Source organism: Pleurodeles waltl, chromosome 9, assembly GCF_031143425.1.
Source record: "Pleurodeles waltl isolate 20211129_DDA chromosome 9, aPleWal1.hap1.20221129, whole genome shotgun sequence".
NCBI lineage: Eukaryota > Metazoa > Chordata > Amphibia > Caudata > Salamandridae > Pleurodeles > Pleurodeles waltl.
Genome location: NC_090448.1, coordinates 1052537236 through 1052560658, shown reverse-complemented (window position 1 = coordinate 1052560658; position 23423 = coordinate 1052537236). Strand labels below are relative to the sequence as shown.

At 41.5% G+C, this 23423-nt stretch overlaps 1 protein-coding gene across 1 annotated transcript in view; it reads right to left on the bottom strand.

Annotated features, from left to right (window-relative positions):
- CDKL1 (cyclin dependent kinase like 1) overlaps nucleotides 1-23423 on the bottom strand; it is a 259570-nt gene that overhangs the window by 108782 nt on the left and 127365 nt on the right. The window contains exon 3 of the mRNA XM_069208689.1: nucleotides 15509-15630. Coding sequence (XP_069064790.1) covers nucleotides 15509-15630 — 122 coding nt within the window. The remainder of the gene's footprint in view (nucleotides 1-15508; nucleotides 15631-23423) is intronic.

Here is a 23423-nt window from a genome sequence, read left to right as displayed (position 1 = left end):
TGGGGGCAAGCAACATGGATGTCGGGGGCAGACGAGGGATGAAGGGTGTGTACAAGCTACACTGAGGGGAATGAGTGGGTTCAAGCAACACAGGCGAGGAACGGAGAGAGGCAGGAGAAGTACACAAGGGAACCAGCTAAAAAATATGCACTCTGATGAGTACTTAAACACAAAGAAAAAAGTAGTGTCTAAAAAAATGAGCATCAGAAGGATACAAGTTATGCGTCCATGCTCCAAGGGAGGAGGGATAAGCACATGAAAATGAAGGAAGCCACGAGCAGCTGACCAATAAGAAGCTAACAAATGAGAGTGACAAAGAAGCCAAATAAATGGTAAGAAAATGGTAGCCTCTAAATTGTTAGAAAACAAAAGATCTCGAAATTGACAGCACATGTGCTGTCTTTAGTGAGACCAAAAAAATAGTCCAGTTTCAAATCGATCCCGAAAGAGAGGGCATATTCCCTTGCTCTCTTCTATAAAATCAGGTTCCCCAGATGATACCTGTCACCAGAGATGTTACAAGTTCTTGTCACAGTCTTATCAGCTAAGACCTCCGGACTGAGGTTGCACTGGCTGCCGATAAACCCAAAAATTAATTTTTAGGGAAAATACTGCCAGCGCAAACCTGCAGCTAAAGCATTACAACCCTGCCATTGAACCCTGGGGTCAGCCAATCAATTTCTGTTGCAGATCCATGAATAAAGAGGATTCATACTGAGGGCAGCACTTTTCTTTATCAGGCTTTCCAACTTTGCCCTGATTTGCCCCTGACAAATCCCAATTACACAACCTTCAGGAGAGCTTAAAAACGTTCTTCTCCATATAATTTGAGTATGTTTTATTCTCTCCTGCTCCAGCCGTTTTTTTCTGAATGTTTCACCATGTGAACATCGTAACCTATCAATCAGTCCTTCCATCCACCCCTTAGATAGAGGCGTGCCGTGTTTACTGCGTCACGAGTGGTACTGGGGTGCAAGTTAACTTAACTTAAGCAGTGTGGGGAAGGCTGCGGCCCCAGCCCTCACAGCCGCCTAAAGCCAGGGTGCACGATGACAGTCCATTTCTCGGGGAGGGATACAGTTAATAAAAGTCACCTACAGTGGAGAGAAACAAGAGCCACCCATCACCAAGTTTGGAAACGAAAAGTGGGCCAAAAATGCCCCTGGGCCCCAAGTGCACTGCATCTCCTGCACTGTTGGTAACTACGCCCCTTCACAGGTAAGATCTCTTCATATAGGGCTTGTGATTCCCAAGATAAAATCCCCTTGCATCCTCATGAACGCTGTCCATGCAGCGACTAAGGGTGAAATTCTCTATCTGAGAAGCATAATTACAAAATGGTTTATATGCACTCACTCTCTTTTTAGATCTCTAACAGCCTATTCAGGCCCTTGAAACTTTAGCTCCCATACATGAATATTAAAGCCTTCGGATGCTACTTTTCTATCGGGAACACAGCTCTTCAAAGGCAGAGGAGCGGCTTCAAAGCACTGCTACATATGAAAATAACAAAAGGGAAACATAATAAAAGCAACAGTGGAATTTTAAATGTGCATATGCAAATGGCCATTGGTAAACTAATACAGCTTTTTCACCGGCTGCAGTTTAGAAAGACTAGTTTAGAAAGATGTTGAATTAGTTCTAAACCCAGCTTCTGGATACCTATCTTTTGAAGACAGCAATAGCCGTCTGCACTTTGATGCTGAACACATCAGGCCCTACTGAATAACTAATTGCGTTTGCATGGTTTTTACTTTTTTTCCGTTCACAGATTGGTTCCCGACACAATATGCCCACACAGTGTACAAAGTCAAGAAAGTCCAACTTTATATTGGAAACGCAATTTTTTCCCCTACATCAACCACAGCGCCTTCTTTATCTGTCTACACTCTCTACCTGCTGCTGTTTTCCACGCACCTCTCTCTACCCTCTCTCCTTCTACCTCACCTTTCTCTACTTCAACTGCCTCTCCCTCAGAAACAGTAAATCCCCGCCTTTCTCTTTGCCTCTCTTCTCTCAATCCCTCCACTCATGAAAGACTGAATTAGTTCAAAATGAGTTAGATTTACTGTGGGAGTCCCAACATATGTCTTGCTTGGGGCCCCCAAAAATCCTTAAGATGACCCTGACTCCTATGTGCTGCGCTTCCTGTACCTGACTGCCCATGTGGGTATCAGTATACCCCAGTCAACCGAGGGTGAAGAGAGGGGGTACAGTCCAAGAGTCGACAGGTGTCAAAGTGACAACAGCAATGAACACGGCCTTGCAGTCCTGTTTTTATCTTCCCTCAGTGGACAGCCAGTAAGAGTGATGGAGGAGTAAAGCCAGAGGTTCCCAACATGTAGTGCGCGGCCCCCAGGGGTCCGTGACACATTCCAAGGGGGTCCGCAGGCTTGGGCCAACAGGAAGGCACTTCTCCAGCTGAGGCCTCTGACAGAAACACATGCATGTTTTTATACATATTACTTTCTTTGTGAAGTAGTTCTAAAAGCAGTGCAAAGTTCCTTGTACATCCAGCAGCTTTTGGGCAACAATAAAAGTGTCAAGATAACTCTGGTGACTAATGTACCTTGTGGACAGAGATGGGAGTTTTGTCTAGTGGCAGTTTTGAATGATCTAAGGCAGTGCAGATGATAATATGCCTGCTGCAAAGAAAACCTATCATGCAAAGAACAGGATTTTATGTGCATAGCACAATGGGTTACTGCTTTTGTCACAGAGGTTCTTTTGCCACTGTGCAGTTCGTAAGTTACAAACAATCTCGCACAGTGAGCTATGAACTGTCATGAAAGTGCTGCATGCAAACTGCATGGTACAAGTTATACAGTTATCTTTTTTCACATTCATTCTTTTTTTTTACGCTTCTAAAAAAGGTTTGCTTGCATAGAAATACATTCTTATTATTAAAGTCAACGCTAACCACTATGTTATCTTCTGAATCCTGAGACTGTGCTTCTCTAGACCAACCACTCTTAGAAAATGCCTACCAGTGTGGAAGAAATGTGAATCCTACACTTCGTAGTCCCCTGTAAAGTGCTCTGACACCCTCCACTGGTTTGAGAGGTGCTATAAAACAAACGAATTACATGTGATGAAGAGCTGAGGGGCCCTTATGGTTTTACTTCCTTTCCCCAACAGATATTTATGTGAAAAACCTTTCTCAGATCTTACCTAAAAAATAAAAACAGATATCGCTTGAACAATGTAGAATCGGACTTGAGGATTCGGCTTTCCTAAATAAAACTAAACATTGAAAAATTAGTCAGTGAGATGCAGCGCAAACCTTCCCATTAACATTTTTTTTGTTGCATATTCTTTCAATATAAAATAATGATATCTTTAGTAATTCAAGTATTTGTTTGGTGTATACTTGTTTGTGTATTTTTTGAGAATTACTATTTTAATGTTTACAATTAAAATTGTACACATTGCTTGGGAATCCACGGCTTTCAGTAATGATTCAGTGGGGGTCCTCAGGAGTCAAAAGATTGGGAACCACTGAGTTCTGTGATTGCTGTTCTCTTCTGTTGTGACATGCAGATCATGTGTTTATAGGTCAGCAACGCCAACATAGTTCAACTTTTCAAGTTGGATAACTTGAGCATCATTCAGTTGTGTGATTGCTGTGTTTTTGCAGCTCTTACAGTTATACTGTATAAAAATAATGTTATTTACCTTGTCTACTGTCTACAGTATAGGGGAAGAGGTGCTGGAGCCCGCTGCGAGCTGCTGCAGAACATGCTTTCAACTGTGTATGCAGCGGTGTTCATAACAGTGCAGACCAGCAATTCCGGGTACTTCCTGTCTGAGCTGCCAGCTATCCATCAACCAGAGCATGACCGGGCACACACATAGTCGGGACCTTTGGAAAGCCAGACATACCCCAAATGACTTGCTAACTGGCCAGGACAAACCATGAAATACAACAACAGGGTAACAGAGAGGTGAGAGAGCTTGTAAAACCTCACTGTGCCTATTATGAACTTGGGACAATGCTGATTCCAGTATGGCAGTGCTTTACACAGTGCAGGCTTAATAGGTATTTTATTTTTACCTTTTGACAAGAAGAGCTGACAGTTCCAGTCAAAATGGGTTTGAGATTATCTGGCATTGTATTTTTTGTGAATATTTATTATTTTGTATGCATAACTCTGCTTACCACACTGTGCAGAAGCTTGGCAGATCCATAATGATTCACTTTTTAAATATGGCAGAAGTTATAGGCTTTGCCAATCCTTCTTTATAAAAAGACATTCATTTTTTGGCAAGTGCAGGCAATGTCTACGCTAAACTGGCAAAGTTCTTTAAATGATACAAGGCAATGAGGATTTTTTACATTTGAACTGTTGTCTTCATGCAGGACGTTATAATGTTTTACTCCACATAGCCACCATTCAAACTTGTAATATAGTTTTAAAAGTTGCAAGTCAGATGGTGCCTACAACAGCTCCAGAAGACCACGAGACCAAGGAGCAGCCAAAGTTAAACAAGCATTTGCAATGCAATGGGTCTCGCATATTTCAAACAAGTTAATTGTCATCTTTTGACAACAGCACCCACAAATGAAAAAAAAACAAGAGTGGACACTGAGAAAAGACGGCTTAACAACATGAAAATAAAGTCAGCTTTAAAAAATAAAACTTTGCAATTTTGTTTGTCCTGCAGGGCACGTAAATCACAAGCCTTCTGTTTCCGGGGCACTGGAAGTTAGAACAAAATAGTACCTCGATCACGTCAGGAGCAGCGGACGGGTACTAATTAAGTTGAAATCAATTAGTGCTTGATCCCTGCTCCACGTAGAGGAATGGAAATGATGCCAGACATGCCTTGACGATTTACGAGGTTGTAAAGTAGAGTGCCATGGAAACCAACAAATGGTGAGCGATAGACGGGCTCCAATCCCTTTACTGAAAACAACAAGGTCGTACATGCACTTGCAGACTCAACCCTAAAAAGGATGGGAAAAATGTCACTGAATACAAGGCATTAAAAATCCACAGCGGAGCCTATTTTGTTGGGCGCAAGCATGCATGTGTGTTCTTTTCATACTCTTAAATGAAGAGGTAGAACTATGGCTGGGTTTACACAGCGCCACAGCTGATGCTTCTCCACATGCCTTTTATTTCCTGCTTACCTTGCAGAAGTGACAAATCAAGCTATTATTAACATTTCCATGGAGCCAAGATGCCATTATTAACTCATCCCAAGCTATTTCAGTCTACGAATGTTGACATACTGTCAGAAACCCAAACCCTACAATGGAATGTGCTTTCATCTACCGTAAACATAAGCCTTGCTGACAGCAATTAGCCACTTACAGAGAGAAGAGCTTTTCACTTACTGAGAGGGTGAAATCAAAACCTGGTGGCGCAACAGTGGCGCACCCCATAGTAACTGCCAAACACAGAGGATTAGTGTTTGTACCATTTATGAGGCAGATCACTTGAAGCATTCAACCGTAAGTTTATCCTGATTTTTGAACCGAAACACTTAGTGTCGCCTGTGTACCTCTTAAATAATACTAATCTAAAAGGTTAACCATGTGTTGACCCCTAACCCTACTGTAAACACAGTTCCATTTCCCAACAGCCCCTTCTCATAAGCCTTATATAGTCTTAGTATTTATGACTCACTTAGCATGTTACTATCAAAGGCCATTACAAACAGGCTTCCGTCCAGGACACCATCAATTACCACAACAAGCAGGCTTCCACCTAAGATACTGCACAGAGGCTGCTCTCTAGCATCTCTATCATGCTATTCCCTCAGTTTCATCCATTCAACCTGTCCACCACCGTCACAAATGGAGCAGGATGCAACACTCTTCTCACGACTATGTCAACTGAGGGCAAAGGCCTGCAGGATGGCAGTCTGTAAGCTACTGTTACTAGTGGGGGTAAACTTTTGTGGTTTTCTCCCTAGCTTGTTGCCGATGAAGCTGTCTGTCCAGCTTAGCACCAGTAAACACCAGTTCTGCCTTGAACCCTTGCTTGTCTTTCTCCATAAACCTCTTTCAGGGAGATCATTTCCGCACTCAACGTCTGCTGTAACATATTTCTTGCATAAATTATCTTGTTCTACTTTCCCTCAAAGACTCACACTACCCTTCTCCACCTCATATCATCAACTACTCCTTGACATCTGCCAGTATTTGGCCGTGTATGGCCTAAAACCTAACTCGCCTGTGACATACATAACATACTTATTGTCTTCCATTGCAGCCGAAACCATTACATCTCTCAAGTCTTTCCAGCCCAGAGACAGACTAGCCAGGTGGAAGACTGTCGAACCCTTGGCAGCCAGCAGCCTGCTCTCAATGTGGTTGAGACGAGTATCCTTCAACCAGTCCAGTTAGAACTGACAGTCTCTCAGCACACCAGGCAATACAGCCAGAGAGGTTTGTGTTTGTTGCTTTGCTCACTGTGTGTAAAATGACACTGGTATTTAAACATTCTCCAGAACTGTTTTTAGTTCACAGTCCAGTCCTGACCTTGACAATAACAACCATTATCACTGGAACAAAAGGAAATCTATGGTGGTTTGACACCGTATGTTTTCACTTACCTAATTATTTTTTGTTGCCTCAAAATCTAACATATTAATTAAACAACGCTTCAAAAGTTCAAAACTAAATGGATATTGTGAGCAAGGTTGTGATCAAGTAGATCATACAGAGGTGGCCACAGATTGGTTTGTCCTTCCCTCAATAAATATGAACCTAAGGTCAGTTATTAAGGTTTATCCAAACCACCTTCTGCCAAAATCTTTCTAATACTCGTCATGCAGTGGGATATGGAAAAAGTTTAATTTATACCCTGATGAAGCTCAATTTCTTTTAAATAGGACCCTACGGAACTTATCTTTAGACACCCCTAACTTTTATCATTAGTAGTGAAAACAAGTAGCATTATTAACAGGAACCAAAATATATCATGATCAAGCCATTCACATTTAAACATACATCATTTGTCACAACCGATCAATACTATTCAAATCCAAAGTCCAAATTGAAGGCTGAGGCTTTAATTTCTCAAACTGACACATTTACTGCTCCTTTCCAAGGAACACCTAACATCAAAAGCAGGAACAATAACTGACCAATGAGAGTCGGGTGCCGAACCCACCATACATGCATTCGTCCAGGCAATGCACATAATGGGAACTGACAGACATTGAATTAAATGGCTAGACAAAGGCCTTCACACCCATTTAAACACCTCACTTGTCCCACTATGCACACAGCTGGAAGCTGATGTAGGCCAAGCTTTACATGATAAGAAATGGAATTTTGTTGTGGCATCCCCTAGAATGATACCTCGTAATACATGCTTTAAGCTTATTCAGTTCATGCTCCTCCACAGGGCATACATATCACCAGCTAATTACACAGGGTTTTCCGCAAGGCTTCACTAGCATGTCCTTGTTGTCGACATGAAGAGACATCCTTAGTGCACATGCTATGGTCCTGCCCGGCCTTAATGTGGCTATGGACTGAAGTCCGCCATTCCCACAGATCCTCGAGTGGCAAACCATAATGATACACACAAGAACACTGTCTTTTGGGCCTTTATCCTAGGCTTAAATCCTCAAAAGCGATGGCACGTTTTATGGATCTGGCGCTCCTATTTGCCAAAAGAGAGATAACAAGACATTGGAAATCCCACACTGCACCCTTAGCTGCTAGCTGGCATGAAGAGGTGTGGCGCTGGGGCTCGGGTGAGAGCCAAGAAATCCATAAAGAACACCGGGGACTCCGCAACCATTTTATAGCCACGGCATGGGGCACCATGTTAAAACAATTTAAAGCACAAGACAGACACAGGCTAATCTCTCATACGCAACTACTGTGGAGTGAAGTGGGGCTGACTTTAATGATGTTATACACAGGATAAATCATTTTATGCAATACCCCGATGCAGGAACTATTACACATGTCCTTATTGAGTTAAATTTATGGCGTGTGTTGTGATAACAGGGCAGAGGGACAGGGTAGTAGATGGGCCATACAGTCATGTTTAGGTAGAGCTTAGCAATGCGCAAGCACTGTCCTTTTGACATGTTGTCATCTGTTCTGTGGGCTTTAACCACACCCATCTCATGTTCTTCACTTTCATTCGTTCCTGGCCCTGCTTTTCAAAAATCCCTCGACTTTGTTGGTAAATGCTTTACGTTGGTCCCGCCTTGAGGCTGTTTTGTTATGCCTTGCAGACTGACCCTGTTGGATGGATTACTGCACGATCTGCCATATACTTTAGTGTGGGTGCACTACTTTTTTCTTTTGTCTGTCCCCTTCATGCTCCATGGCGGTCATGGCGCTTTCAAGTTTCATATAGCGTGAACCCGATCGGAGGTATTCTCATGTAACTTGGGCTTCTCTCAGTCTTTTGACAGACTTGGAAGCTTACGTGTCGTGCTATCCCCCTCACCCCTCCCACAACATTGCTTGTTTTCTTGGTTATCCGACTGACATAGTAGTGATCAAGTCACCTCCCCATCAGGCGGCTGATACTACCTTTTATCTCTTGTTGGCAGATGAATTGTTTAGTATCAAGTAGTCCGAAACCTGCAGTTTAAAAAGCAGCCGACATGCTGGGTAAATGATTGAGCAGCCATGTCCCTGGTATTCACGTTACAGCGCCTAGATATAACCAGAACGTTGGGATGAAACTTTCTCAATTATGTCTTGTACCTTCTCACAACAAAAACAACATTACAAAGATTTTGACTCGCATCAAATAGGTAGTGTTACGAGGACTGATCTTTTGCAGCCAACACAGGTTAGGCAGCTGGCTGTGAGACATGAACCCCACCTCCTTTGCAGAGTACCTTGTTCCTTCAGTGACTACCCCGTAGAATGATGAGACTCCAGTACCTGCAGGCGCGAGGCAGGCTAGGGCTCTGGGGAGACGCTTTACCACACCCTGGGTTATTCCAGGCTCATCTTTAAGAGGTTGTTAATTATTTTAACGCCTGTTTGACTGAGCACTGCAAATGTAAAATAGCACTTTGTATTTCAGAATCTTAAAGATCTCCTCACAAGAATGACTCTTCATCTATGGGACATTTCATAGATTACGAAAGATGCTCCCACCAGAAGGATGTTCTCTGTGCTGGAATCATTTTCATGTTGGCAGGCGCCTGAGACCGCAGAGAGCCTCCTTCTGTGGGAATGGTATTATAAGGCTAACAGCCTTCTTTGCAAAATTTATGTTGTCAGAAGAATCGTCTCAAACCAGGCAGTGTTCCTATAGCGAAAGACAGGCTGGGCCTGGGGGAGTGGTGGATGACTGCTTAGAAGGGAAGGGTACTGGGGTCACATGTGTGCTCTCTTGCCAGCCATGAGAAAAGCTCAGGCTTCACTTAACTCGCTGGAGTCTCTGTTAAAAAATCTCACCCATGCTGTTTTTTTTATTACCCTAAATATCACAGCAATACAAATGTTCTCTCAAAATACAGATACAGCCTCCCAGGGATGATTATAACAAAACCAAATGCATACGTATGCCGATAAATTATAAAATAAGTAAAATTGTTCTTGACTAACGTTGTGCCAGAAAGGATATTTCCAAACCTACCTTTTTGTCTGGAAGTGATTTTTGTGAAATGGCAGTTCTAGGCTGTAAGGAGCTAGTGAGCTCTGGAGAGGTAGTATTACATGCGAGTAAAGTTTCACATGTTGTCACGTTGGTTGACATCCTAAAGAATCATGGAGTTTCAGTCCCATGTTTATTTTTGCGCACTAACACCACAAGAAACCTGGAGTTTGGGATCTTAAAACCCTCGATAGTTGGCCAGGTCGGGTGTTACCGATCCAAATGACCTTGAAGTGTCAAAGAGACATCAAGACAGCAAGACAGCTCTGTGGATAAAACACCACCACTGAGAAGGTACCTATCTACCTCCCTCTGCCTCTCTACCTCTCTACACCTCTACCCCTCTCTACCTCTACATCTACCTTCCTCTCTCTAATTTTACCATTCTCTCTAATTCTCTATCTCTACCCCCTCTCTCTCTACCTCTACCCTCTCCCTCTCTCTCTATCTATTTTCCCGCTCTCTACCTCTCTCTCTACCCCTACCTCACTACACCCCTACCTCCCTCTACAACTCTAACCTCTCTACACCTCTACCTTTCTACACCTCTACCCCTCTCTACCTCTACACCTCTCCCTATTCTACCTCCCTCTACCTCTCTACATCTCTACACCCTCTCTGCCCCTCCCTCTCTCTACTCCTCTACCTCTCTACACCTATACCCCTCCCTCTCTCTACCCCTTTCTCTCTCTCTACCCCTCCCTCTCTCTCTAACCCTCCCACTCCATACCTCTACTCCTCTCTAAACCTCTGCTTTTACACCTCTCTACCTCTAAAACTCTCTACCTCTACACCTCCCCCACCCTCCAGTGCTTATCGATTCTGACACGGCAGGCAGTTGTATGTTATTGACAAAGCATAATGGTAATCTAATACAAGGAGCTGGTTAATGCTCTTAACACAGCCCCCAACCGCCCTTAAACATTTTTGATGCATCTGAGTATGGCGACACACACACACATCTAGGGGGGTGTTGTTTGCTTGTTTCTTTTTTCTTTTGTCTCTCTGCTTCACCCTTCCTCTTCCTTGTTCTTGGGCAGGCCGCTTTTTCTTTTTGGTGTCTGCGCCCAAAGGCAGCAGGCTGGAGGGGTGTATTTTTATTAATTTATTTATTTTGAACGTTTTAAATAGTGCGAACTCGATAGGCGGAGCGCTTTACATGAGTACCACTTATATACGTGAATTTGAAATAGCACAAACTCGATCAGCGGAGCGTTTTACATGAGTTCTACTTACGTACAAGTTTAGCAGTTGAAAAATATACAAACTGGCCATTTTAAACAGAACAAAACACGGAAATCCTCAACACAGCTCTTCTGGCACATAGTACAATATTCACTGCACTTGGGAAACTCGCCCCATAATGCTTTGCTGGGCATTTCATTTACAAAACATTTTGGCCAGTAACTCAGCCTGTGGTGGTCTTACGACAACGGGACCACCACCAAACCATTAAGCACAATGTGCTCTTTCTGTCTAGGCCATCCCTGGGACCCCAAAATAGTAGTCTCTCCCACAAATCAGTGTCTTTATAATCTCTCATGGCAGGAACTTTTGTTTTACAGCAGGGAGCAGTTTGTTTTTAAGGGCCTTGTTTGTAATATCATTGTAGTAGGCCTGCCAGGCCTAATAATCTGTAAGGCACTATGTCCTATAGGACCTAAGTATATGGTTACACTGCATTACTTTCTGCCATTTGCTTTTCATGTGGTTGTGCCCTCTAGAAGCTGACTTCATGATCACAAGACCATGTTTCTTTCAAATGCTATTTTCATTGTAGTGTCCTCTAGGGGTTGTTCTGAGCTTTGCAGCAAAATACTGCAATATTCACTGCACTCGGAAACTCGTCTTATAATGCTTTGCAGGGCATTCCTTTTACAAAACCTTTTTGCTCATAATTCACTGTGTGGTGGTCCTGGGACAGTGGAACCACCATTAAAACGTTCAGCATGACGTGCTCTTTCTGTCTAAGTCATCTCTGAGTCATGCAAACTGACCAATAAGAAGAAATTCCAAATCAAAGCTTGCAGATTCACATTCCCTCCCAATTGCAGCAATCTAGCTAGGCAGGGCCTCATTCCTATTGGCTCAAAACATACCTCGGCCGCAGACGCCAAGCAGGAGTTTTGTGGCTCTCTCTAGAGTCTTCTTCTGATTTCCAAGGCAATGTCTTGTAACAGCAAGAAGCACGCCATGTACGCATATGTTAGAGGACCTAGCTGGCTGAGGCCTAAGGGGTTAATTCTTCTCTTGCCGTTTCTGGCATTTTATGTACAAACATAATTCCAGAGTAGCCATTTTACCACAGTTGCTCCCATGATCTGCTGCAATGCATGTTCATAATACTCCAATCACTCAAGATTATATTCAGGAAATGAAGGGGCATTCAAACCTGTACAGGAGTTCTATGGATTTGGTACTTACTTGTTGCCAGTGTGAGGTAGGGCTATAAGATTAAAGGAAGGGAGTGTATGCTATAATATTAAACAAAATATTGGCAGTGTCAGAACCTCCTGCTCGTTTTCAGATCTGCAGAAGCTATAGAAGAAACTTTACAATGAGCAGTACAAAGCATCCAAAGAACAGTGCCACACATTGGGCTAGAATACACCTTGGAAGAAACTGAGAAATCATCTCATACATTGATTCAGGAGAAAATTACAAGAAATCAGTACTCCAAGTAACAATGTGATATCCAGTTCATCTGTGTTCCACCCAACCATGGGACACGTGAGTTTAGAAGTGGAATTAAGTAAAAACTCAAACTAACAAACTGTTGCAGCAGAGTTTAGCAGATGAAAACTGTTTGCTTAAGATGTAAGCACGAGCGGACTGAACTGACCTTATGAAATAGGGCACGTTTAGCAGCATAGTATCTTACAGAAGGTTGCTGAGGCCTTCACAAATGCCTATCTCACACTTTAGATCATGAAGTATCAGCTTCCAAAATGAAAAAAAGTCCAAGACTCAATCTTTTCCTTCAAGCCCTTCACTGCAGTTATGACACCTCAGTTTCCCTGAACAACATCAAGGATCATTTTATAGTGCTTCTGTCTGTGCAGTTGAAAGCCACATAACATGCCACCAATGCAGCAGTCAAAAGCACCCCTATGAAGGTGTACAAAGGTCTTTGCAATGGCTGGATGTGAGACGGAGCTATTACAAATTGAAAGTTGAAACACGAAGCAGGGTATTAATGATATCACATGAGATCTTTATGAATAAATGGTGTATGTAACAAGAAGCTGCTGTCACAAACTGGATAATTAGTTTCACATATTTGGTACATTTCCTGGAAACTCTTCAAATAAAAATGCAAATCTGGATCTGATATGATCCACATAGTTCAACACAAGTATCAGTAGATGTTGGAAGGCTGCCTTTTCGGCATGATCCTCTCAGAGTTTTCATCTTTTTTATGAATCCTATTTTTGGTGGTACCATGACTGTGTAATTTGTCACAGGTAGCATGTTATGTCCCTAAAACAGTAATGTGAATTTGCCTGGTTGATTTTGGCAAACAAAAGGTGACTAAGTCCACTGAAAATCTCTGGAACGTAGGAAGGTGACAAATTTGTCATGGGGAAGCAATCTCCGAGACCTTAGGAATCCAGCTTTTTCTCACTTGGAGATTTTAGTGCCACAACCAATGGCAGTGAGAGACTCTCCCCGGCATGAGTGTCTGCCTTAGCCTACTGCAGGCCTTGGTAATCCACAAAATAAATTAAGGGGGCATTTTTGTGTTTGGTGAGCGGTGCTAGTTTTTTTGTGCATTTGTTATTAACAAAATGCTTCCTGTTGTCCAAAATGGACCCAAGGGCACATTTTGAGCTAAAGTACAGCACTACATGTTTGGCATTCCGAGTAGTTTCACATACCTTTACACAATTTAAGTGAAATTTCACATACTTACGCAAACAAACATCACATGAATGGTGCACACCCTTAGTTACAATGTCTTATGTTTAATTTGAGTATGAACTAAAAGACAAGAACCAATGATTGCCTTCTGTCAAAGAACCCACACTTTTGCCTTTTGGGAAAGGGCAATAAAGCATGAAATTGTCCACAAAGAACCTTCCAAGGAATAATGGAGAAGGAAGAGATAGGCGTGGTCTTATTGTGCCAAAAAGAGAAATAAGAAATGTTTTTTTATTCTCTTCTGCTCAATGAGAAACTAGCCCAACTCAACTCCATTTGAAATCGACTCTATCAGCCAGGCCCTATACCCAATTCTAGAGATAAACTACCATAGGGAGAGCCTCCTTTGCGGGACAGATCGGCCAGGAAAAACATGGTTGCAGAAGCCGTGAAAAGGCTCTTATGGAAGGTTGAACACCCATGGCCACAGACAGGTGCTGAGGGAAATGGGCGATTTCACAAAACAGTTTCTGAATCCTTCACTCTGAAGACCAACAAAGGAATTTATATATACAAGTACTTCAGATGCGTTTTTAAACCAAACCGGTGTTACATAATCACAGAAATGTCATGGTGGTGGAGAGGACAGCTCTTAACAGTCATAGAAGTTATGGAATGTTTAATTACACAACATGAAGTTTATGAACTATACCCACTCTGCAAGGAACTGAGACTACGTGACCGCCAGTGAATACCAAACCAACCCAAAGTCGAGCATTTGTAAAAAGTGAAGATAAGCTTGTATGAATGAATGGATGTTCATCTATTTACGAGGGATGTAAATGCCAAACATTATCTATGGTGCTTATTTGAGGTTCTAGATACAATGCTGTAGTAATAACCCATCCAGTACAGTAGAAACCATAGTTTGAAATAATTGCTTTTTGCAATACTGCTCCATTATTCTGAAATTACTACATGCTTATTAGCTTCTTTGTGAGTAGTTTTCTCCTTTCACATTTCACAAGATTTTTCCTGCAGAAATGTCAAGGGGTAAATTTCAGATGTTCAGATTTAGCCGCAAAACTCTGTCTCACTGTTGAGGCTCAAACTCCAATTTTTAAACAAATCGAGTTTCAATCTGATTTAGGATAAGTCTGTAAGAGGTTTAATAATGTGATCTAAGGCTGCACAATATTTTACCGAACTTGTTTACAATAGCCTCAAATGGTCTTCATATTGTACACAAAAATAAACAAAGCATTCCCAAAATAGGATAAAATGTACAAAACAATAGCTGGGTTTAATTTGTTGAGTGAGGAATGGATATGCAAATTGAACAAGAAAGCATAAAGGACCAAAGCCTAGGGGTCACTGCAGAGCCTTTGTACATGGGATGCCTTGGTAACCTCAATTCTACACTAATCAAAGTGGTTTATCGGAAAGTAAGTACAATAGTCCAGACTTTGCCTCGTTTTCTCTGGATGCCTCCTTGTCTACTGAGATCCATTGAAACCAAAGAACAAGATCAACCTTCATCCCCAAACCAAAGAGCATCATCCAGATACAACAGCCTTGTTCTCGCCATGCAGCATGGTACGGAACCTGGACTCATTTCCTTGATGCAGAAGGCATACACTAAGCCTCAACTGCATCCATGCGGCAAACAAAAAATGAATACATATAAAGAAAATGGACAGTTTGACTTTGGATTAATAACATAAAGGTAAGAGAGAATGCGTCAATTTAAATATGGAGGCATATCTTTAATTCGAGTAGTGATGGTTAATGAACAGAATTCAGAAGGTAAATAACCGTACAACCAATTTCCAGCTTTGATGCTGTCTTCCCAAGTTATCTTGTCCTGATATGCATCCTTCCAGGGTTGCTTTAAATATGAACTTTCTTAAGACCATGAAATAATATTGTATACTTTGTAAGAAAATGTTTATTTTCATCGTTGCCACTGGACTAACCTCGATAGGCAATATTGAACATGACCAAGTCTCTTGTGCGCAGACACAGCATCTAAGTCTTTCCATCACATGACTCACCCTCGTTGGTATCTGTCCAGTTCGTGAAGCACAGTATGATCGCAGTACTCAAAAACTAAGTGAAGTTTTCGTTTTCTCCTGAAGACCTCGAGCAGATTGACCAGGTTGGGATGCTTGAGTTGCTGAAAAACATAAACATGAGTTTTGATTAATTGCTGGACAGTTAATCTGAAATCAAAATACCTTATACTGGCATTTTCTGAAACGTAAAGATCATTTGGGCGGGAGCTTGCTGAATCATATATAATGTGATATTTTCTGCTGATTTTTCATTTTGCAGTTTAAATATTTTTTGTGTTTTGGGAATAGGGACTTGCAGAATGTGGATACGCTGAATAGACAGAGACAAACATAAAAGTTACTTCAGTTGTCAGAAAGACTTGCGTTGGACCTGGTTTATTTGTTTTTGAAAATTCAAAATAACATTTTAAAGAATCTCTATGTGTGTGTGAATGCAAGAGACGCGAATGTTGCTAGCTCGATTTGTGTCAGAAGTATATTGATTGTTCATAAATTAAGAATTATGTTGTTCCACAAGATTGGTAGGATATTGTCTCAAAATCAGCATCAAAGATGCTGTCAACGCTGGGGCTAAACCTTGAGAGTAAGCATAAATTGACATGATTTTTTATAACACTTCAGGAATAACTTTTCGGGATGACTTTGGTGGTTCTTTATCACCACGCACACTATATCTAGTCTCAATGAGAAAAACTAAAGGGGCTCTCAGAAATGCAAACAGAATACAATTTTCTTTTTGTTAACTATGATCCATTGCAACATAGTGTTCTGACTGATGGGACTGGGCGTTGTACTCTGTGCATTCACCTCACAGAATTCCATGTCCAGTGTCCCATCCTACATGAACGCTTTTACTCTGCCCAATTCAAGTAGCCAAAGAGAGGGTGCAGCACCGGCATGCAAAGTCAAGGAGCCACAAACTGATTTGCTAATGTCTATCCTTGTCTTGAGGAAGGCCAGAATGTATTCAGATCACACAGCCAGACACTGGAAACACCCAATGGCTGTCCTGTGAACTCATTCAAAAACTGAATGGTGATGACAAAAAGTTCAACTTAAGGGGTTGGTCAATTTCACTTAGTATGTGTACAATCCTGTGGGATGAAGCCATAAAATAAGAACAAAAGAAGGCTGACTGAGTCTCCTTTCTGTATCTATTATTGCTATGAATATTAAGTATGACTTTTGGAGACTACGAGACAGATGAAATGGTCTCTAGACCAGACTGAAAGAAAACTGGAAAAAAGTTATCATAACAACAACAACAATTAATATCATTATTATTACTACGACTACCCCTGCTACTATTGAGTAATTCACAAATACCCACCACAGAACTAATGGAAACATTTGACATTTGTGAATTTCCATGAATGCCATAGTGGAATAGCACACGGTGGGGAGTATCCATTGAAGTACAAATGGCAGAAAATAGGGAAAACATTTTCCTCTGCATAGGGTAATCTTCTGGTACAACCCATAAACTCTTGTGAAAACAAAAGTGGGTCCGTAGCCCCTTCCTTTCCCACCCATAATTCTGTCCCAGGATTGGAAAGGATCTATAACACTTATGCGTATATATGCAAATATATAAATTTATGAACGTTCACAAATTTTTGGGTGTCAATCACCCAGGCCTACACTTGTTATCCCTCCCATTTCTCCTCCAGTTAGAGCTTGATTTCAACAGACAACCCGTAACACTGATAGAATGACCAAAGGAGCAAATCTAATCCGCCCACCCAAATATCCTCTGATTTTGATTCAACTGAATTAGGATATAGAAATTTCAATTTGCAGAGCAATTTTTGTGCATTTCAGTACACCATGGTGAATTTCATTCGTAGAAGTTTAAGAATTACACTCTACTATATTTATTATCACTATGATAGCTTTCAATTACTCCATTTCACATTTAAGCTAAGCCAGTGGCTGTTTTCCAGGCTCACATCTGGATGTATTCTGGTGCATATTGATGTCTTAGACCACAGACTACTGATGTATCTTCTTACTGTGGCACTAAGCTCACTGATATCTAGCAAAAGCAACAATGGTCAATGGTTTCTGTACATTTTAGCACCCTAAAAGACTTGAACGTTTTAAAATCTCCAAATTGAAGGCCACATAATTTAGTATAATCCAGTGGTATTCATAGATGTTGATTCATCAAAATACTAAGGGTAGCAGAAGTGACATCATGCCTCCAGTGACCACTGGTGACATCACAGTGTAGTAACCCCGTCCCATGCTTAGCCACTAAGTTATCACCTATCTGCTGCTGAGATACAAAGCATCCAATCAGCAACCAACAAACATTCTAATGTAGCAATGTTTAAATTACATTCCCTTTAGAGCCATAATTATGAAACAGCACAATTTGATCTTCATCTGAAACACCAGAACTGGCAATCTGCAGCAATCAATGTTGGAATATGAGAAAAGTAGCAATGTTTTCTTCTCTTAATTCCAAAGTTTTCTCTATCACCTTTATCACAGATGATATGATCAGACCAAATATATTGATAAATCAAATTATTGCTCTCTGCATATCATTGGTAATAACGCGATCCTCTTAGATATGTATCCAGTCTGTGTTACTATCAATATAATGGATTTACTTATTGATGTCCAAAGCGGAGTTCTTTTTTTTCGACTTGTCACAGGTTCACCAAAATGTTCATAACTGTCCAAATGACTATCATTTAATGAACAGATTTCTATTATGGGGGAAATATAAATGGTTCTCAGGAATTTACATACAATGACATCCAGCCTACCATGTTCTAAGAGATGTTCATGCTTTCATTTAGCAAAACAAAGTGGTGTTAACTATAATCTAAATCCTGTCTCATACAAACCTTCTTTTTCTACAGTAGCATCAATAGAAAATCATTCCCAGCTATTCCCCACACTAATATTACGCAGGCACACAAGTCATAAGTCATAAAACATTCGTATCAGTGGCATCCTTAGTTTATTACAGAGGAGATGTGAATGTGATTTCTGCCATGTTACCTATACTTATTCTCAATTCTTTCTAAAGCTTTTTTTTCTTTAGGGATCAATTCTTCATTAACCTCACTTCCTCTAAAGGAGATTCTCTGTAAGGGTTAAAATGAGTACCCTAGTAAGCAAAGACGTAATTACTACTCTAGTGTATTTGTGTGACTAAGACAAACCACAGTTTTTAATTGCAGCACACTAGAACTCACCTGACGTTTTACCTCACAAACAAGAAATCCACAAAGCAAATCCAATAACATATCATAGTTAAGATAGCACTCATCACTGCTCTAATTCATGGTCATTTGGTATAAGTAATATATACTTTATCATTTTTAGATCACAAAAGTACTTTTTAAGTTCTTGGAATAAATGGGTATGTTTTAGATACTTTTTCTACAATATACCCATGTTAGTTGTTTACATTAATTTAATCCTCTTATTAGTGCTTTTGTTTACTATATATCTCTTTGATTTACTGTGCTTCTTCTCTTTTATGACATTTACTCCTATGTTCCCAGTAGGTACTTTCTCATTATGTGTATTCTCATTTTGAGCTTTTGTCATTTGTCTTGTTGAGCTGACATTACAATGAGTAGAGAGGAATGATAATATCTTTTCAGGCCAATGCTTTTAGATTTGCATTTTTGAGAACATATATTTTTGCATCATTTACTAAAATGGAGGGCAGGCTAGTTCCTTATATAATTCCCACTCGTAGCTTTGGATTCTCACTCTTCATGGAAGGCGTTTGTCCAATCTGAAATGCAAACATGCAATACTGTGTGCAACAAAGATATAGCAAGCCATCTGAATCATGCATACTACGAAATGTCCCTTAATACACCATGAGCATATAACCTCTAATTATTACTACACCGCTTTCAGTCCTACACTGAAGGAAGACTCTGAACCCAGAATACAACTCAAAACAATACAGAGGTATCATCAATCTTAAACAATCAGCATTGTCGTAAATAGCTGTTAGCCCTGGGATTCAACTTCAAGGCAAGGAAACGTGCAGAATGAATGGTTTAGACAGCAGCAAAAGTGCAAATTTGGTGGTAGCAGGGATAAATGAACTATCACAGACTATACTTTTTAATGACATTTTGAGGTGTGAAAAACTAAATCTAAGATGGAGGCTGTATAATACGAAGCTGTAGAAAGGTGATATCATTCCTAGTAATAGACCAGTTTTTCACTAGTCTTAGTAAAAACTGTGGCTTATCTGGACTAGATGGGTACTTCAAGGGTGATGGCACCAATATCTATAAACAGTGATGACCAACACAACAGCACTATGGGCATTAAACTGTTGTACACTGTTTTCAGTAATGCTTTTAGATACGTCTATCATATGTTCATTGCGTTTCACTCTTCTTGAAAGTTTTCCATTTTTTTATATTAGTTATTAGCAGAGGGACAGTAACAATTGCATTGTGTTGGGAATTAACCTTGAAAATAAGGTACTGGGAAGATGCTGCTTTTGAGAATGAAGTTGGTCTTAAATAATCTTCCTAGCAAACATACATTTGTAAGAAAAGGTTTGGTGAGACTAGAATCTTATGAAGCTGGTCACTCCTCAGAAGCACTTCGGCAGTCAGACCCACCAAAAAAATGACCATGGCAGCAGCGCAGGCCTAAAGAAAGGAGAACTGAACGCAGCACAAAGAAGCAAGCCGCAAGGCAGGGTGGATCAAAAAGCCCTCAGCCATGAGAATCAGCAACGAAGGCTGAGGAGTAATGTGGCCAAACTGCAATCTTTGATTGTGAATTTATTTAGATACAGCCCCAGCTCCAGTTCCAGCCCTTGGGCAAGATGATTCGTTGATGGGTGGAGGACCCGTAAGCGCTACAGAGATGGGGCGGGTCCCTGGCCAATGTCGGTATCCTGAATGGGTCTACCGCTGAGTGAAGGACAGACATTGTAGAATCCAAGGATACAGCTCTGCACTCCTCAACAAGTTCGGCGTTAAATGATTTCTCACTAGTCTTATCTCAAGGGTCCTAGGAGGCAGACCTTAAGGACACTGTGCAGGTTAGTGATGTTTGTGTTGAACAACCAAGGCAGGGTCTTGTGGAGATAGACAGGGCTGATGGGGTGCAACCACCCATTCCAACCGATCTGCCAGGCAAGGCGGCTGCAAGAAGGTGCATACGAACTAGAGACACAGTTATCACCTAAAGAGAGCTCCTCCTTGCCAGAGGAGAGGAACGGAGTATTGGAAGGAGGGTTGCCCTCCTAGACCCCACAGAATGCGGGTCTTCCAAGACAGATATTTCTGTTGGTGCACGAGGAGCTAAACAGCTGAAAACAAGAGAAAAGCCATCTGACTTTAGAGATAAAAAAAAAAATTCTCACTGATGGCTCTGACTCTTCTATCTCTACCCCTATTGACCTTGGCAATATAAACTGCCTCTGAGGTCAGTTCTAGTAATCGTTCCGAGGAACCTCTTGCCACATCCAGGTGGCCTAAACATAAGAAAAGACTAAAGGGACAAGCTAGTATGAACGAACCTGAGAAGGAGATGCATGCTCCTGGTTTACTGAGGTGGGATTACTCAGTGACACAACAAGTGTATACAGAAGTTCAAGGTCCGCAACCAACAATATCCCCCTTGAATGGTAGGAATTTGGTCCTGGAGGTGGGGGCAGAAGAACCTTTGCTGAGCCTCATATAGCAGTCTATAAAGCAGCACCAGGAAGAATCTTGCAATGATAGCTGTAGGGCAAGGGTGGCCATAAAAAAGCTGCAGGGGCGATCAGGAAATTAAACAAAACTAGCACAGAGATTGGTGAGAGGATGGCCGCAGTAGAAGTCCGCACCATAGCACTGGAATCAATCATCGGGGCACTGAGAGGACAAACAGAGGCACATAAGACCCAACTTACTAATATATTATGGAAAACAGAGGATTTTGAGAATCAGCAAAGATGGAAAAATGTGAGATTTTTAGGAAAAGAAGGGGTGGAAGGTGGGGACATCAGGACCTTAATGCTGTTGGTGCTCAAGAGGGCCTTCCCAGAGTTGTCCTCTTTGAACTGGGAGATGGAGGGACAAAGAGTATACCGATTTACTCTGATGATCAATAAGCCGGGGGCGGCACAAGCAGGGGCTGTTGATCAACCTACAGCAGTGTTCATTTATTTTGGAAATTACCTGCGGAGGCAAGCAATTTTTCAAAAAATGCCCAGCCTGATTCTAAACGTGCTTTCAATGCCCAGACCTTCTTTGAGAGACCCGATTTCTGCCATGTGACAGCAAAGCGGAGGTGGCAACTCTGGCAGCTCATAAAGCCCTTTCAGGACATTGGGGAGGTGGGGGGGAGCTTTCTTGATCAGTTGTGCCCAGTTGACGGTCAATTTTAAGGGCAAAACACTCTCATTCTCTTTAAAAATTAAAGCTAAAGAGTATCTAAATGAGCTGACATCAGGTCATTAGGACTGGGCTAGCTGGACTTGGGCTGGACTAGGCCAGGACAACGCATTATTCAATTAATAAAGTCAGCTGAAAGGGGTGTCAATTTGCAATGAGGGTGCTGTATTCTGTCTGTGGTCGAAGCATTTACTCTCGTTTATGGATTACTGGGTGTGTATGTTTCATTGTAATTGTAATTTTTGGTTTATGATGCTGATGCAGATGATTTGGGTAATTACTGTCCCTCTCCTTGTGTTCCCTTGGTGTCAGGAACTGTGACAGGTGATTGGGGGCGGCATAGAGGATGATCTCAGGAGCCATCACTAAGGACTTGGGAGGTCTGACTGCTTCACGAATGTGGTGGGGGAGATTTGGAGGAGAGGGTGAAGTCGGTGGGTTCAGCGGGGAGGGGTTGAGTCGGTGGGATTGGGGAGGCATGGGGAGTCACAACACAAGAGGAGGAAGGTTTTGTTATTGCTACACATGATTGGTTCTTGGAAGATGTGGTGATGTTGGCTATAAATGACAGGAAGACCTTCTTGATTTTCGGTTATGCTTGAATTGCATATAGCAACAGTAAACATTTGTGGTCTGAACAATGGTGTTAAAAGGCGGAAGGTAGCCTTTGATTTAAAAGTCTTGTGAGCAGATATTCTCTGCTTACATGAAATGCACCTCGAGGGGGGGAGACAAAAAGTATTTGAAGCTGTAGGCTTTTCAATAACTGCGGGTACAACTCAAGGAACCAGGACTTGGGGTGTGGCAATCTTGGCATGAAGGGTTTTATTTTGCTTCTAACACAGTCTCACTGACAAATATATGCAATGGTTTATCGTTGAATATCAAGATGATAAAAGCTTGTTTACACTCTGCTCAGTGTATAGGTCAAAGTTAGATGACCCAACCTTTCTTGACTTGCTGGCTGTTGAACTGTCCTTACTGCCAACCCCAACTGTAATCTTTGGGGATTTTAATATTAGTGTGATTAGCTGCCTTTTTGATGTGGGGAGTCATGTTTACTCAGGCAGGAAGCCTAAAGTACTTAAATCCCGGCTTCACTTGGGGAAAGATCATGGGCTGGTGGACATCTGGCATAAGGTAAAAGCCTCCAATCCAGGCTATAATTATTTCTCTGCCCCCATAAGAACACGTACAGCTGGACTAATTTTTGATCTCCCATATTTTAGTTTGAGGCAGCAAGATTGAACAATACCCCCAGATAATGTCCAATCATAATCCGCTTGTGTTGGAGATTCGGGTGGAGGGTCAAGATAAGATGAAGATTATATCCGGCATATGAATGTTTGGATGCCTGATTTTTTTACATTTAATAGAGGGAGTGCCTCAGCCAGGCCGTTTGGGATGCCTTTAAGGGGTGATACATATAGCTTTAGCCTGAATCAACAAAAAGTGCATAATCAGAAACTTATGTTACTTTATAGAACGTTGGGGGAAGCTGAGTGTAAAGA